This window comes from Pimephales promelas, chromosome 4, assembly GCF_988280905.1.
Source record: "Pimephales promelas chromosome 4, fPimPro1.hap1.1, whole genome shotgun sequence".
Classification (NCBI taxonomy): Eukaryota; Metazoa; Chordata; class Actinopteri; order Cypriniformes; family Leuciscidae; genus Pimephales; species Pimephales promelas.
Genome location: NC_142772.1, coordinates 43,692,283 through 43,710,420, shown reverse-complemented (window position 1 = coordinate 43,710,420; position 18,138 = coordinate 43,692,283). Strand labels below are relative to the sequence as shown.

The 18,138-nt window shown below is 37.1% G+C and overlaps 1 protein-coding gene across 3 annotated transcripts in view; it reads right to left on the bottom strand.

Moving 5' to 3' along the window:
* The window catches only part of aifm3 (AIF family member 3), a 30,181-nt gene that overhangs the window by 1,200 nt on the left and 10,843 nt on the right, over window positions 1-18,138 (bottom strand). For 2 of the 3 annotated variants that reach the window (XM_039659441.2, XM_039659442.2), the window contains exons 3-19: window positions 13,246-13,459; window positions 12,474-12,583; window positions 12,170-12,279; window positions 11,567-11,611; window positions 11,370-11,466; window positions 9,864-9,976; window positions 9,618-9,704; window positions 7,531-7,622; window positions 7,322-7,452; window positions 5,678-5,793; window positions 4,685-4,756; window positions 4,210-4,273; window positions 3,212-3,288; window positions 2,155-2,272; window positions 1,518-1,616; window positions 1,312-1,387; window positions 160-264 (exon numbers count right to left, since the gene is read on the bottom strand). In XM_039659441.2, the coding sequence (XP_039515375.2) occupies window positions 160-264; window positions 1,312-1,387; window positions 1,518-1,616; window positions 2,155-2,272; window positions 3,212-3,288; window positions 4,210-4,273; window positions 4,685-4,756; window positions 5,678-5,793; window positions 7,322-7,452; window positions 7,531-7,622; window positions 9,618-9,704; window positions 9,864-9,976; window positions 11,370-11,466; window positions 11,567-11,611; window positions 12,170-12,279; window positions 12,474-12,583; window positions 13,246-13,459 (1,726 nt within the window). The remainder of the gene's footprint in view (window positions 1-159; window positions 265-1,311; window positions 1,388-1,517; window positions 1,617-2,154; window positions 2,273-3,211; window positions 3,289-4,209; window positions 4,274-4,684; window positions 4,757-5,677; window positions 5,794-7,321; window positions 7,453-7,530; window positions 7,623-9,617; window positions 9,705-9,863; window positions 9,977-11,369; window positions 11,467-11,566; window positions 11,612-12,169; window positions 12,280-12,473; window positions 12,584-13,245; window positions 13,460-18,138) is intronic. The other variant, XM_039659444.2, reaches the window with a different exon arrangement.

Here is an 18,138-nt window from a genome sequence, read left to right as displayed (position 1 = left end):
GGAGTTTGTGTCAGGGTTATCATCTAAACTTAGAACAAATAAAATAAGTGTTGGATGAAAACCTTGTACTTGGGGTAAAAAGTGCCAGATTTCATGTCTATACTAAATCTTACTATGTTTATAGTCAGTGTTTTCTGTGAAACTAGAAAATGTACTTACTCCACGTCACGTTTCCTAATCGTCTTTCCAGAGCGAAAGACTTCGGCAACCCGTGACACAATGGGGTCGTAGTTCATACTGGCCACGGCTACCACCTCCTCGCTCCTGTAATCACGGTGGATTAAACACACAACACTGAGCTTCAGCGGCTCAACACGAGTATACCAACAACAATCATGTAGTTTCATATAAATGAATACCGTACCTGTCAAAAGTTGGAAAACGTGTAAAAAAAAAAAGTGTATGTTATGGAAGAAAATAAGTATCTACCTTATGCTCAGCGGGGCTGAATTTATTTATCAAAAATACAGTAATATTGCAAAATTAGTATTTATCAAAAATACAGTAATATTGCAAAATTAGTATTTATCAAAAATACAGTAATATTGCAAAATATTTTACAAATTAAAATAACTGTATTCTATTGGAATATATTTTAAAATGTAATTTAATCCTGTTTTGCAAAGCTGAATTTTCAGCATCATTACTCCAGTGTCACATGATCCTTCAGAGATCATTCTAACCTGATGATTTACTGCTCAAGAAACATTTTTGATGATTATCAAGAGTATTTCAATATTGAAAACGGTTGTTATTTTTGTGGAGGGGAAAAAACAAGTGTAATTGTGCTATTTTATTTGTGATATAAATATATATTATTGGATTTTAGAAAATAAGAATGCAGATAAGATAGTAGATTATGTCTAGAAAAATCACAAACTCATAATCTTTGAGCTCATTAACAGAGTGAGCAATATCCAAAACTAATAACAGAAATGACTAATTTTTAAGTCCCTGCCACTCATTTTAATCGCAGGCTAAATCACACACATTTTATCAGAATGAATGTCTAACAGCTGTCAAATTATTATTATAAATAATAATAATTTCTAAAAAAAATAAATAAATATAAAACTTTATTTGTTTATATCATTTAATAAAATACTAATAATAATTTTATTCGATGTAAATGTTAACAAACCAATAAAGAAATGAATTATGAATATAATAATAGTATTGTGCTGTGGAATAAAAAAAAAAACATAATAATAATACAGACAGCTTGCGTCAACACAAACCCTCTTTTGGCATTAAAACTACTAAAATGATTAAATAAAAAAGAATGATGTAATAAAAATCAAATCAACTCACTTTGTGTAGAATGCCACAAATTTCAGCTCATCCAAATCTCCCTGGATGACGACATCATCGAAGCCTTCTCCGTAACCTTGACAACAAGATTTAAAGCACTTGAGATGCGTTAAGTGAACGCTGACGCTGAAACTACGTCAAACACTCACTGAGTCTAGTGTGTTCTTCATGAAGTGTATTTTTCAGTGCTAGAAGTTCGCACTTACCTGCATATCGTATGCTTTTCCCGAACATGGCTGTCCAGAAATAAGGCACCGTTTTAATGTCTGAAGCCTTTCCCATCATACTAAGGGCAGCCACTTTACCTGCAGTGGAAGATGGAAAAATGACAAATGAATGCAGACTGATCTCATGAAGTAGCGTGTGTATGACACGCCAATTCGTATTTCCATTTTTGGCGTGCTATCAAGACGCATAATCGGCTTTCAGCGTGTTTATGAACGCCATTGACTTAACCTTATATAAATATATGACTTACCTCAACCCCGTCCCTAAACCTAACCGTCACTGGGGTTAATGGCATTTATGAGTGTTCCCTTACCAGCCTAGGTAAAAAAAAGATATGACTTACCTCAACCCCATCCCTAAACTTAACCGTCACTGGGGTTAATGGCATTTATGACTGGAGATTTGACTGCGTGTTCGGACACACGGAATGACGCGGACGTTAATGGCGTAGACATATACGCATACACGCGGACACACGCGGATAGCACAAAATGCGTAGAGATAACACGCCACCTGACTCGAAAGTGGCGTATATGTTTACGCAAAAGTCATGATGTCATGTTGAATGAATGAATGAAACATCATGAAAACACCCCAATGGGCTACAGGTCTTACCGTGTACATGAGCCATCTGCCAGTGGGGAATGTTCACCTTCTTATTGCTGCGTAGAGCTAGAGGAAACGTTACCACGTCACCCCCAGCAAAGACCCCGTCGATGTTCGTCTGCATGGTCTGAAAGGGTTAAAGGAGTAGTTCACTTTTCAAAAAACTTTTGCTGATAATTTACTCACCCCCATGTCATCCAAGATGTCCATGTCATTCTTTCTTCAGTCGAAAAGAAATTAAGGTTTTTGATGAAAAAATTCTAAAATTCTTTTCAAAATCCAAAAGACAGTTTCAGTGCAAACTACAAACTGTTCAAAGTGCTTTAAACGATTCCAGACGATGAATAAGGGTCTTATCAAGTGAAACGATGGCTCATATTTAAAAAAAAAATAAAGTTTAAGTTTTATAAGCACAAATGGTCGCCTTGCTCTGTTCTGTGATGCGCGTTTGTGACATCCTGTTCATCAAAATTAACAAATCTTTTCCAGAATCAATTTGTTCGTTTCATTCGTTGAATTAACCAAATGACTCTTTCATTTTGATGAACAAGTTCGAACAGGAGAGTCACAAACGTGATTCTCAACAAACGTGTTATTTATTTGTTTAACGAGCGATCGTTTCGCTTGATAAGAGCCTTATTCATCGTCTGGAATCGTTAAAGCCCTTTGAACAGTTTGCAAACTGTCTTTTGGACGTGCAAAGTCCATTATATGGAGAAAAATCCTGGAATGTTTTCATCAAAAACCTTCATTTCTTTTCGACTAAAGAAAGAAAGACATGGACATCTTGGATGACATGGGGGTGAGTAAATTATCAGCAAAAGTTTTTTCAAAAGTGAACTACTCCTTTAAAGGTGTCATTTACACACTATTATGAGACTAATTAGCATGTAATCCTCAAGGTCATCATCGCACTAAAACAACAATTTATCACTGATACAGTAGAAATAAGTATGGGCAGATTGGCACAGCTTGGTAGTAGTTTGGTAACAGATGATAATGTGTTATAACATGTACTGTAGTAAGAGATGTACAGTAGATACAGTAACATGCAGAATGAATGAACCTTATTGACTGGGATGAATCCTTTGGAGTCCATGTGCACTCCACTCTGCTTCAGGAATGCTGTGGCTGGACCCGAGCCTAAACACACACACACACACATACTTATAATCAGGACCCTGACACACATAGGTATTTTTTAAACGTATTTTGTAATTATTGTACTGTTTAAATCTGTTTAAAGCCTGGTTAACTGCAAGTTTTCATTGTGACAATTTGCTGTAACCCACATAGTTTTGATAACATGCCCCACTATAGTGTGTTATGTATTTGTTTTTCTGGGTGGGCAATAATGGTTATAAAAAATAATAGACATTACAAAGTTACTAGCCACTCAGCATTTTCACTGGCCACAATTTTGACATTGATACTATAGTAAAAAACTGCCATATACAGTAGACAACAACTCTTCCTCTTCTCAACATGGACTGTGTGTTCCCAGTTTATGTAAATGTTAGGGTTAGTAATGTCACTAATAATAATAATAACCCGGGAGAAATGTTGTGTAGTCCATACAATCCATTTGTTGTAGTCCTTAAAACGATTTCTTTAAAAGCAACTATCTTCCTTTGCTTTGAACTTTGAGTGTTATTACTTTGCAGATGTTGTTTATGGTCAAACAGCAACATTACGCACTAACTAAAGTTAGAAAAGTGAAATCATAATCAACCACCCCTTTAATGTCAAGCCCTATATATATATATATTAAAAATTGCTAATAATAATAAGAAGAAATGTTTCTGAAGGACCTGGAGTAATAATGCTGAAAATTCAGTTTTGCATCACAGGAATAAATTACATTTTAATATATATTCGAACAGAAAATAGCTATTTTAAATTGTAATAATATATCACAATATTACCGTTTTACTCCCTTTAGTGAGCATGACAGACTTGTGAAAAATGTTAAAAATTTTATCATTTTTATAGTCAAGACTACATTGGGACTTGCAACCGGAAAAAAAAAATGAAAGCCAGATTTCTGTAATTTCATTGACTCACCTATGCCAATAACACAGACGTCAGCTCTTAAGACTTTGCCACTTTTTAGAACCACTTCTTTTAACTATTGAAACAAAAGAAACAAAAAAATATTTCAATTTCATATTTATGTTCTTATAGTTGGCACTTCAGTCTGACTACTGTGACTTCAAACACAGCATACAAATCTCATTATTACTCCTTGAAAAAGACATATTTATCAAAAGTGTCATTTCATAACAGATCACAATTCAGCTTAATCTCAATTATACATTAACTTCACTGGCTGTTCTGGTGTTATGAGTTCTTGTATTTTAGCCCAGGGCCACTCCATCAATGCAATAGGTGTGTTAGAAAATATTCAAAGGTAAGCAGAGCCACTGTGAGAGCAAGTGTAATTAATCAATCAACAGGAACGAGAGCGAGAGAGAGAGAGGCAGAGAGACAGAGAGACCTACACTTCACTGAACTCCTGTTTCTCTCACTTTCATGATACCTGTCCATTATGCCCTCGCATCTCCCACACCTCGTTCAACATGTAGAACTTCACCCTGTTCAACTCGAACAGCTGAGTAGAGAAACAAAAAGAAAAGAAAAATGCGATGAGGGAAATACTTTTTGAATATAATGTGCAGTTACAGCAAGGGATAAAATACAGTGAAGTGAGTCATTTCACCCTTTTAGAGTTTATTATGCAAGAAGAAAATATGAGATTGGAAATTGGCGGTGTGGGACAACAATCAGGTTTATAAAAGTTGAAAGTTATTATACACACTCAAAACACTGGCAAAAGTCATGATTTAAATGTATTAATTTAACTTTGCTATTATACAATTAATTTCTAAATATATACAATTGCTTTTCTATTTACTAAACTGTATTGTTAACAATTATTTAGCTTTCTAAGCTTTGGGTTCACACTTCACCTTATTTTTTAAAGCATATCTTTATATTTATCTGTTTGTTTAGTTAATTTTTGCTTTAAAATATACAGAATTTAAGTGAATTCGATTTTTTTTTAAATAACATAGTTATAATATAGTGTTGCATTGTATAATGGGTATAATGCATCATTTACTTTCGACCCACGGCTCTCAATCAAGTTTGATTTTTGGCTCTTCATAAAAAAAGTTGAGGGATCTCTGAGACACTGTTTAAAGATTACTATAAATGCTTATTTACGTATACAAAGCTTAAATTTTAATACTATAGTGGAAGCATAAAGGGGGAGCGACGACAGTGAAGATTGAGAGAGGAACAGGCCTGATCTTGTGTTTTGTTTTATTATATGTGACAGCAGTCGTCCGTGAGGGGCTGCTGTCTTTTACTTTCGTTTTGTACTTGTTTTATTTATTATTAAAATCTTAAAATGTTCGCCGGTTCCCGCCTTTTTCCTCCCACAACAACTGAACCGCGTTACAATATACTATTCAGTCTCTCTTTCTACATATGAATGGATAGATAAGATAGGCTACATATTCTCTCTCACCTTCATCAAAGCTTTCCCCACTTTCTCCCCGAGAGCTTTCCGGAACGGCACGGCCTCTATGCCGATCACAGACACTGAGTGAGCTTTATCTGTGAGAGCTGCAGCCACCTCCATACCTGAACATCACATCACATACTTTATTCCTCATAAAGTATACCATAAAAGTATGTGGACACTTAAACCAGTTAAAATGTTTGAATTTTGTTGAAAGAACTGACATCGGCAAACTGCTACTGAGTCTGTTTTTTTCTTTCTTTTGCAATTATTTTTAAACTCAAGTGACGTCAAGGTGATTTTAGTGGATGTATGACGTCAGTTTTCCTCACATGTGGAATCCATTCAATCATCTTGGATAGTTCACTCAAAATTATAATTCTGTCATCATGGCACCCTCATGTTGTTCCAAACATGTAAAACTTTCATTCATCCATATGAATTAATCGGATTTGTGCAAAATATTTGAAGAGACGTGATCGCTTTATATGATGACAGATCTTAGACTTGAGAAGCTCTGGCCGCCCTGTCAAGGACGCTTGTCAAAAAGCACGGGGAAGCTTGTTGACGCTTTGAACGCTCTGACGTTGCAGGGAGAATAGTGTGTCACAACATGAAATGTAATAAACAGAAAAAAACAAGCAATAATTGAAGAAACCTTTTTAATGATAGCCTTTTTATAACAGTTTTGGTCACATTTGGTCGGGAAAAAATAGTTAGCTATTATTATTAGCCTATTATTTGCGGTCAAATCGGTGTCACCATGAGCAAATTAATTGCATTCCCGCTTTACGCATACGAGCGTTCGTAAATATTTCAAAATAAAAGTTGCGCTCATGCGGTTCCTAAGCAAACAACGTCATATCATAAATGATACCAAACCAGCAGGAATCACAGCAACGGCGATGATAAGCTTCTCTTCCATTTTCTCGGAACTAATGTTTTGGTAGGAACGAAAGTATACATTGTGTGTTTCTCCGGAATCAGCCAGCGTGAAGGACATATTCCGTTTGGTTGCTGGCGTTTGCCGCTGAACCGCGTCAAAGCTCATTATCATAAAGTTGATCTTCTTTTAACGCCCAAAACGCGACGCCGAGGAATTTGACGCTCCTTGCAGCTGAGAGAAGCCAGCTTCCATTGAAAATGAATGACTTCCGGCCGCTTTGGAAGCTCAAGTCGGCGGCGGTGTGAATGTATACACTACAGTTAGGCCTTTACTCACATTGATTAATGGACATCAGATAAGGTAAACAGAAGCTCAAGCATGCTTGCTTGATGTAAGAGAATCTAACGATGTTCATTCTCGTGTTACGCACCACGTTGAGCTTCCAACAAGTCAAGAACCAACGAGGTTCCGTCTCGTGTTACGCAGCACGTTTGAGCTTCAGCAAGAACAAATGAGGTCCCTTCTCGTGTTCTTTGTTTCGAAGATGAACAAAAGTCGTACGGATTTGGAACGACATGAGGGTGAGTAAATGATGACTGAATTTTCATTTTTGGGTGAACTAACACTTAAGTGTCTACATACTTTCTGGAGCCACTGTATAGCTAAACACAAGAAATGTGGCAAGTGCAAATGACTAGAGACATGAATGTATTCAACTAAACAGAGACTAAAAAACTTTATGTAAATTTCCCATAAGCTCTCACCAATAAACGAGGTTCCCACAATGACGGCATTCTTACTGCTGGCGAGTGTAGCGATGCCGTTTGCATCCTCTGGTGTTCTGAGGTGAAACACATTTCCCACGTCTTTGCCTTTGTAGCTCAGAGGTTTGGGTCTATAAAGATGAAACTTATTAATTCAACACTTTTTTAAATACTCATAGGATCAATAGTTAATCATGTGTGGCCTATACCTGCTCCCAGTGGCAATGAAGAGTTTTCGATACTCCATTTTAAAACCATCCCGAAATATCACAGTCCGTGTCTTTACATCCACAGAAACAACCTATGAAGAAACATGGCAGTTTATGTAATTCTGCATATACATTTGTAAAAAATGACATGTATTTAGACTCAATTATTGAGATACTGGGTCATTTCACTAATAAAATGGTACCAAAGGGTATTCTTGGAGGTACACTCATAGAAATAAAGATACCATGAGAGGGTTTTCTCAGCAATGCCATTGAAAAAACCTTTTGGGTTCTCCAAAGAAGTTATTGAAAGAACCATGTTTGAAGGAAATGTAAAAAATCAAAGCACTTTGCTCCACTATTAAGTAGCTTTTGTACAATGGAAAGGTTCCATGGATGTTTAAGGTTCTCCATGGACCCATAAATGCCAATAAAGAACCTTAAGCCGCGTTTCCACCGCAATTACCAGGAACTATTTGTCCCAGGAACTTTTTTAACAGGAACTTTTTTTTCCCCAGACCACTTGCTTACTCGTTTTCACCGCGTACTAAAGTACCTGTCCGAGGCGGGAAGATTATGTTAAACTGCGTGTGACTGCTCTTCCTAGCCTGCGCGTTTGTTTTGAGTTTTGTATGGAGGAGATTCAAGCTTTGATGCTTTTGTGTGCGATTGGTTTACTAACGAAGTAATTAACAAAACGGCAGAAAAGAGAAGAGCACCCAAAGCGTATTCAGAAAGCTCGTAATGCTAGATATAAAAGTAGACGTTTTTTATCAGCGGACATTGACCGCGCCATGGGCAGAAAGAATAGTGTGGTAAGAAGAACCAATCAGCATTGTTCAGCGAAAAAGTCCCACCCGGAAAGTTCCTGAACCACCTCGCCAGCAGGGACTTTCTGATGGGGGGGGGGGGGATTTTTACCCGGAACTTCATTTAGACCCTGGTTCCTGCGGTGTAAACACACCGAGTACCACCCCAAAGTTCCTAGTTCCTGGGGAAAGTTCCTGCGGTGGAAACGCGGCTTTACTTTTAAGAGTGTCCCAATAAAGTATTTAAAAATACCTATAGTTTTACCATCTGATACCATCACTATACCATTGTCCCACCGCAGTACTTTTTTGAAATGTGCTGAAAGAGATTAGAATCATATTTGTCTTTTTTTCCCCCACCATAAGCTCAACGAAAATTTTTGAAAAACTCGACAAATATGGCTATAATATTCACTGCCGTTTCCAGCTGAAAAGAATGCTAGAGGCAGTAAAACACCAACAACCTTTATTCCTTTTCTAACAAATTATGAAAGGGGCAAATTAACGATTACAAAAGGCTTATTTTAAGTGCAGATCCTTGTAGCTACAAACACTTCTACACGATTGTAGAAGCAAGTTGAAATCGCATGGTTATCTCACGTTTGCTTTTGTTAACACTTTTAGCGCCACTCACCAGACATTTCATTTCCGAACCACCGCGATACGTACAACAACCAATGTAATAAAACGTTGCCAGATTCCCGTTCATCTGTTTCAGTTTTCAGCGCCACTTACTGGACAGAAACTGCATAGGTACATTTTTTTTTTTTTCCAAAGAGGCTATTTTTCCTTAGTCTGGTTAAAACCAGACCGTTCTCAGTTGTAACTTAGTTATGTTAACTGAGACAAATCATTCCCAGAGGGGCGTCACCAACGGATGTCGCGGGTAGACCTAAAACCAATCAGAATGATGGAGGAGATGACGTATGCAGAGCGGCGGAGAAACATCTCCGAGTGTTGTTCTTTGCTCGGTTTTTAACAAAAAGGAAACGTTCAAAACACTTAAAACAGACGTGATAGCTGATTCAAACGACGGCCGCATCCATCTTTGTAATGTAGGCTACAAAATATGCTTCAAAATCCCAGTGCTGTCGTCATCGTGTAAAGCCCGCCCCAACGTTTCTGATCGGTGCCGCGATTTCTACAGATTGGAAATGGGCTTGAATGAGCTCTTTGCAAGACTAACTTTTAGAGCAAATCTAAATTTGCCAGAAGTTGTCTGGGTTTTCCTCATTAAAAGGAGTAAACCTTAGTAAATTTCAGGCAAAAGGGTCTCACCTCTTTCTCTAAAAGGATCTCTATGTCGTGCACTTGAAAGAAGTCAGAGGATCGCAACTGCAGATGCTCAGCTGTGCTCTCTAAAGACTGAAGAGGAAAGCATCAAATCAATATTATTATGCCTGCTGCATTTTAGCATACTTGAGGTCAAGAGAAAAAAAAAATATTGGAAAAACAGTTTGATGTTAATTTTGGATTGTAAATCTTAAATCTCACTCTGTTCTATGGACTGTTCTGTGTACAAACCTTACTCAGTTTAGGCCTGTCGTAAGGCAGATGTTTGTCCATGGTGCACATCACTATACGGTCAGTGAAGCCCTCCTGCCTCAGAGTCTCAGCGCACACCAGAGCAGCAGGACCTGAGTGAGAACATCAACAGAGGTAAGACCATTTGCTTTCCTATTATCGGTTTTTCCAGTAAGTTCAATATTAAAAACTGAAATTAACATGCCACATGTGGTGATGTATGTGTAGTTTATTGAGCTGACTTTTTGTGTGTGTGAAAGACGAGTGGCTGTCTTTATCTTGAACTCTAATCTAAATATAAATGCATGATTTTAGCCGATGCTTTGGATGTTATCTCTTACGTTTTATCTTTATTTTAACTTAGCAATCAGTAATTGCATTGTATAATGTTTAAAGATGGAATGCAAACTTTGGACAGTTTAGTCTGTAACAAATGTAGAAATTCAGCTCTTTATCTGCCATAAAACATGTTTAAGAAATACAAATGAAATCAGGAAATTATATGTAAAGGAATGGCAGTATGAGTCTTTTCTTTTGTCATGTCACGTCACACTCTCAGAGAAAAAGGTACAAAAGCCGTCACTGGGGCTGTACCTTTTCAAAAGTGCCTAAAGGGTGCATATTGGTACCTAAAATGTACATAATAGCACCTAAAATGTATACATAATAGCACCTAAATGTCCATATTAACACCTAAAATGTACATATTAGCACCTGAAATATACATAATAGCACCTAAAATGTACATACTAGCACCTGAAATGTACATAACAGCACCTAAAATGTCCATATTAGCTCCTAAAATGTACATAATAGCACCTAAAATGTACATATTAGCACCTGAAATATACATAATAGCACCTAAAATGTACATACTAGCACCTGAAATGTACATAACAGCACCTAAAATGTACACATTAGCTCTTAATTGTCCATATTAGCACCTAGAATGTACATAATAGTACTTAAAATGTACATATTAGCACCTAAATGTCCATATTAGCACCTAAAATGTACATAATAGCACCTAAAATGTCCATATTAGCACCTAAAATGTCCATATTAGCTCCTAAAATGTACACATTAGCTCTTAATTGTCCATATTAGCACCTAGAATGTACATAATAGTACTTAAAATGTACATATTAGCACCTAAATGTCCATATTAGCACCTAAAATATACATATTAGTTCCTAAAATGGACAAAAGTTTTCCCTTTTGAAAAGGTACAGCCCCAGTGACGGCTTTTGTACCTTTTTTTCTGAGAGTGCATGTCATGCTAAGGGTTTCACAAACCCAGGTAACAAGTGTTAAATGTCCCTTTACCCAGGTTTAAAAGCAGTTAAGTCTAGTTTTGCGCTATAGTACTTAATCTCTGAGTAATTGATTATGGTAAACATGCATCCTTTTAATGAATATGCACTAAGATTGATTCCTTTCTAGAACAACACTATCTAGTGAATTTGCCCCCATGTTAAGTGCATTTTATAACATTATGGCTGCAACCTGATCCAATAATGAGAACGTGGCTGAATCCAGTGCTGGAATTGATGACCGCTGAACATTTTGACATGGCCTTTGACCGCCGCTGAGTCTGAAGGGCCTGTCAGGAAACAGATGATTTCCCACACATTACCATTTACAACTGTTGTTAAATTTAACTCTCTTTACACACATACTCCAGACACAGAGAGACTCTTTACCTGCTTGTTTGCTCTTATTATCACCTTCTCCTTTTCGACTCTGACCTGAAATAATGAGAACAGAAAATCGACATGGTAGATAATTACATAACAGTGGGATTATGAAAACACCCCCTCTGTTTAGTGATGACACATACTGAGGTTCATTTTCTCTCTTCTGATCAGCAGTAGGCTATGTACCATGTACAAGTCTTTTTGGGAATATGCTTTTTTTCCATCAATAGATTTCGTTCACTATTTGTGCATCAACGTTTAACTTTTAACTTTGATGTTTAACTTTCACTCAAAAGTCATGATTCTTATATCATGTTATAGTTGTATATTACTTCCATATGGGAATCACTTAGACTCACTCATCTCTGACTGAAAACAGAATACTCCAGATAAACTTGAATTGAATTAAACAATTTATCAATAAGTTCATTTTGTTATTTAAATATAGGATAAAAATTCCAAACTGCAAATACACTAAAATCACAAATTAAAAACGTAATCCAATACAAAATGAATTTGCAACGTGTGTATATATATATATATATATATATATATATATATATATATATATATATATAAGTAAATATACAAAGTATATATTTTTGTTACCTGGAAGGTAGGCAAACTGTCTAGTCCAGGAAAGTCCTCAATATCACCCGTAGCAATGTTAAAACATGCCCCATGCCATGGACATCGTACATGTCCTTTTGATAGCACGCCTAATAGAGAAGAATAGTTTTTTAATACACAGTAATACTGAAATAACAATCTGTTTTGCTATTTGGAAAGGCATACAGCTAAATATTTAAGTAAATAGAAAACATTCAGTTCAAATAGTTGATCTCTGAGAGCCATTAGCATCCTTAGCTCTGGAATGTAGAGGACCAGGAGAGCTCCACAGGATGCCGCTCACCTTTGACCAGTGGAGCCCCATAATGTGGGCACTTGTGTCCCATTGCAAAGAATTCTCCGTGTTCCTTAATGAGCAGAGCACGACCTGCCCCCAAATCCACCTCACGCATTCTGCCAAACACAACAGAACACATACGATCAGCACAGCTCTAACGTCCAAAACACAACCCAATATTGATGCATTCAAAGGTTGCAAACAAAAATAACGACTTTATTCTTCCTTGTGGGCCTGAGACAAGAGTTCAAGAGATTTCCATGACGCATGCGCGAGAACTGAACTGAAGTAGTTGAAGAAGATCGCAGTTCTCGCGCATGCGTCGTGGAAATCTCTTGAACTTTCGTCTCAGGCCTACAAGGAAGAAAAGGAATAGTCGAATAAAGTCGTTATTTTTGTTTGTTTTTTCGGAAAAAAACTATTCTCGTCGCTTGATAAACTTATACTTGAGCCTCTGTAGTCACATGGAATATTTAAACATCTTCTTCATTATGTTTCTGGGCCGTCAAGTTTCGATCCCTTAGGCAGCCTATAGCAGTGATCCACCTCTTAAATTTAATCAAAAATTTCTTCATTTGTGTTCCGAAGACGAATGAAGGTCTTACGGGGTTGGTACAGCATGGGGGTGAGTAATTAATGACTTAATTTTCATTTTTGGGTGAACTAACCCTTGAATGTTATGATTCGCCTCATAGCTGGTTGGCTTGGTTCATGGCTTATAACTTTGTAACAAAGACTTTTTAAAAACCCCAATAGGAGCAATAAATAAAAAACTTACTGTCCATTCTCAAGGTCTTTTACGTGGCAGACAGACGCCTCTATGAAATCTCTGTGTTTACGCTGCGGCCGCAACGTCATGCTGTCCTCGTCCGAACAGTGTCCCAGAGATCCGTTGGGTCTGCATTCTGAAAATGGACTGGCTTTTCCATTAGGAGACATCAGGTCCACCTCCTTCTCTTTGTCCAAAAGATTGAGCTCAACTTTGACCTCTACTGCAACAAAATTGCATGATATAAGTACATCATAGAGATAACAGGTCAATTTGTTTAATACAAATTGAACTTTAATTGAAGCAATAAACAACAATGCATTGGGATTTATACACTCTTAGAAGAAAAGGTTCTATATAGAACCTTAAAAGGTTCTATCAGCGCTACGTATTTAGAACCCCTAAAAGGTTCTATAAACTCTTAAAAAAGGGTTCCTCTGGGTTCTATATAGAACCCTGGGGTTCCATACTTGGCCAATAGAACCTTTTACCAAAAAAATGGTTCTATATAAAACCATTTTGGAGTTCCATATATGAAGCGGGGGATGGAACCATTTCTGGTTCTAAATAGAACCATTTCTTCTAAGAGTGTATGTTGCCATATTGAACTCCCAAGGCAAATTATGTGCAATGACAAAACGGATAGTATTTTTAATATGTAGGTACCTCATTAAGAAACTTAGCTTCAGACAGACATTTGATGTTTCAGAGCAAATTCAAGTGAAATTGAACCTAATATACACTTCAAATAAAGGGTCTTCACAGCAATGTCATTGAAGAATTATTTCCGGTTCCCAAAGAACATTTCAGTGCCTTAGTGTGAAGAACATTTTAGAAAGGTTCCATTGATGTTAAAGGTTCTTCATGGAACCATAAATGCCAATAAAGAACCTTATTTTTTTTTTCTAAGTGTATAACTACAGTCTTTATTTCTGTAGAAATAGCATAATAAGCTGGAGAAGAACACTGGAAAGTGAAGGACTATTTAATGTATAGTCTTTATCGAAGGCGATTGTGCAATGTGCTTCCATTACAGTTCGATCTTGCTGGCTTTCTCTCTAGCTGGAAAAATGTGCTGAGGACCTGCTTCTTATGCCTTAATCACACAGGAATTCACACCTGCTGAGTGAAGCTTAATTAAAATCAATGGAAAATCATGCAAGATGACTGAGCCGGCAGAGGAAAGGAAAGAAAACTCGCCATCACAGAGCTGGCTCCAGACGCTTTGTTTTCAGTGTCAGAACAGAGAAAATAACATCTGACAGATCATTTAGAGAACATACTCCCCTAAGGGCTCATTTAATGGAAGAAACCGCACTCAAAATCTCATTACCCTAAATTAAGCCTACAAGAAAGAAACTATCTATGGGCATAAATGACATGTATATGTGTAAGGTGTGTAGCCTACATTTTGGTTGTTTTGGCTGTGGGCTTCAATTGAGCAATAGATCCAGTGCTGTAATATTATGTTCCCATTCCCACTTGACATTTGATCATTTTAATTTCAGTGACCGCTCAACAAAACGGGTTGAAAGGTTTTCATTAATTTGGATTTGGAGTCAACATCATACTTCTTCAAAGTTAACAAATGTCATTTTTATGGAGCAGTTTGAAATACTGATTACATAATTCTTAAAACACGGTACCATTTATGACTTACCACTGATAAAATGTAACAGGAAACAGAAACATAGTCATGTTATTTGGTGGATTATATTTAGTGGTTAATAGAGGAAAAATACATTTAATAAATACTATCAATAATAAATATAATCTTTTTTTTCATTAAAATATTAGTGAATATTTCCCCATTTATTTACATTTTAATTTTCTTAAAAATAATAATGATAATTCTTAACTTGCTTTTATCTCAATTAAAGTATTTTTTTCTTTAAGTTTTCCTCAAAAAAATCCAGAATTTCTCTCGCCTTCTTTTCAACTGCATTTGACAATTTTTAAAAGAAGTCTTGGTATGTATAGTCCATACATTTTAAGGGTGTGTTCACACTCCTCGCTTTTCAACACCGAACCTAAAGGAATGTTCACAACCTGATTGGTCAGTTTTTATAACTTATAATTCATGATGGAACTTACCGAACATCCAAAACAAAGCTGTGTGCTGGGATAAATGTGCTCGTTGTATGTGCGTAGCTACATATGATGGTATTTTGACCAAAATCATGAAGAGCTTATAAAAATTAGAAACCGCACAAGATTTCGTTTGAACTACTCTTATGCTCTTTTCAGGATTCTTTAATGAATAGAAAGAGCAGCATTCATTTGAAATAAAAATCTTTTGTAAATTTAAAGGTGCAATGTGTAAAAATTGAGTATCTAACAGAAATGCAATATGACATCCATTAACTATGTTTTCAGTGGTGTTTAAAGAACTTACTTAATAAACCGTAATGTTTTTATTACCTTAGAAGGAGAGATTTATATCTACATAACCGCGGGCACCCCCTTCTATGAAGGTTGACATATTGTGACGTCATGTAGTCGACAGCGAACAAACAGCGCGCGTTTCGTCACTACCTTGAAAGAGAAACAGCAGAAAGCTGGAAGCTAGCCATAAACACCGCAGTAGTGACTTTTTCCTTGTCAGTGGTGTAAAATATGTAGTTGGACGGTTCATGTAATTTAGTTCTTCTCCCTTGCTGTGTTATGGCTTTGCTATGTGGGGATAAATGTGCTGGTTACGTTCGTGAGATGGCTGATTAATACTCTTGTCATTGACCGTAAAACAGTAATGGTACAGGAATCACCAACCCGTTGATCGCGGTCGACAAGTCGATCTTAGAAGCTTTTTAAGTCGATCGCAAAGAGTTTTCAAAATCAGAGAAGAAAGCCTATTATAATTCCTGTAGTAAATGGTGTCTAGGGGATGCAGAGGCGTGCGCTGTTACAATCATGTCATTTTTGCCGCGCGCACCTTTGGGCTCATGCGGAATACGCGTCAAGTTTAAACAAGGCTTTACGGTTTAACCAGCTCAGCCACAGTAACAGCTCATATTATAGCCTGTTAAACTTTTACATTTATTCATTTAGCTGACGCTTTTATCCAAAAGTACTTACATTTGCTATATATGTCAGAGGTCGCACGGCTCTGGAGCAACTAGGGGTTAAGTGTCTTGCTCAGGGACACATTGGTGTCTCACAGTGGATTCGAACCCGGGTCTCTCACACCAAAGGCATGTGTCTTATCCACTGCACCATCACCACCCTGTTTTTTAAAATTTTGTATTATGGGTTTGCTATGTGGGGAGAAATGTGTGGGTTACGTTTGTGAGACAATCAGCTGATTACTATAATTATATTATATATTAAGACCCTTGATCCTCACCTGACTATGGCTTTGTAAACTTTATCCATGATGTGGTTTATAATGGACTGTGGTGCAGAAACAGTGACAATGTTACACACTCTTGGCTTACTCTGGCTAATATCTGCTGTCTCAGACGACGATATTTACATTACATTTACATTTATTCATTTAGCAGACGCGTTTTATCCAAAGCGACTTACAATTGAGAACAATAGAGGCAGTTAAACTAACAGTAGGACAACAATACGTAAGTGCTATAACCCCTCTCAGTTTAATTTTAGTGCAGTTTTTTTTTTAAAGAGTAACTAAACACTAAACCAACTTTTTTTAGTTAATGATCGGTAAGAAGGGATCTTTATTGATACCAGTCATTGATTCGAGTAACTTTTTTGACATTTGTTTATAAAGTGTTCTATTTCTACAATATATGGTGTAAAAGCGTCTTAGTGCTGCCCTCTTCAGGTTGAACGGTGGCTACTGCAGTTGAATTTTCCTATTGGATGTTCCGCACTTCGTGACGTACGCAGGTTTCAGCTCACCACGCGAGCTACGCCCTTGGCAATATAAAAACCCATCTTGTGTCATCAAAACCACTGTAGGGAGTCAGGAGTTGGAATTGTGAGTATTGAAAACGATCAGGATAGAGTATTTTAGCATCTATTTATTACATCTATTTTTTTTAGCATCTATATCTCCACTGAGGTCTACCCACTTTTTCAGCATTTTCAAATATTGCCAGTGGGTGGAGTCAGGCTTTGACCAGGGGTTTAGTTACCCTTTAAATAGAATACAAGAGAAGAGAAAGTGTTAGTACTACTGAATCAAGTGCTGCCGATAGTGCCGAGAAAGATACGTCTTCAGCAGTTTCTTGAAAGTGGCTACTGACTCAGAAGCTCTAATTTGTTTATCCCTTATGTTAGATATTTGTCCCGTTTTAGCCACCGTAGCTTCTTTGAAAGGGAGGGGTGAGCAGTGGGCTGAGCCCTTAGTGCAACTCGCAACCGAAACGCTAGATGTCGCTAAAAAATACACACTGCACCTTTAAATGTCTTAATTGTCACTTTTGATCAATTTAATGCATCTTTGCTGAAAAAATCTTTTCCCATTTCTTGAGAATGACCCACATTCACTATCTGAGATGAAAGGAACCTTAATAGATTAACCTGCTTGTGATGAAATCATTGAGTAAATCAACTTCCTCGTGATTCTGGTGCTCTGACCAACTGAATGCTTACAACAGAATTGAAAGCCATATTATGTCCAAGTACAGTGACTGACTGGCTTGGACCGTTCAGCCTCTCTCTGCACCCTCTGAAATCCAACGCCCACAATCACACTTTCACAACTGAGTCTTTGGACAGATGAAAGTCGTTTCGGTGCCCCTGGGTAGTACCCCCTCCCCCAGTCGCCATAGAAGAGAAACGGCGATACATTGTGAAACGTTCGAAACACAACTCATATTCCACTGTCTAATCCTCTTGAACACAGCAATTAAGAGCATTAAAATTCCTCCTGCACTAAAGGAAAGCCACATCACAACAGCAGTCAGGGGTCACGTTAGCTGACCTATATATAGG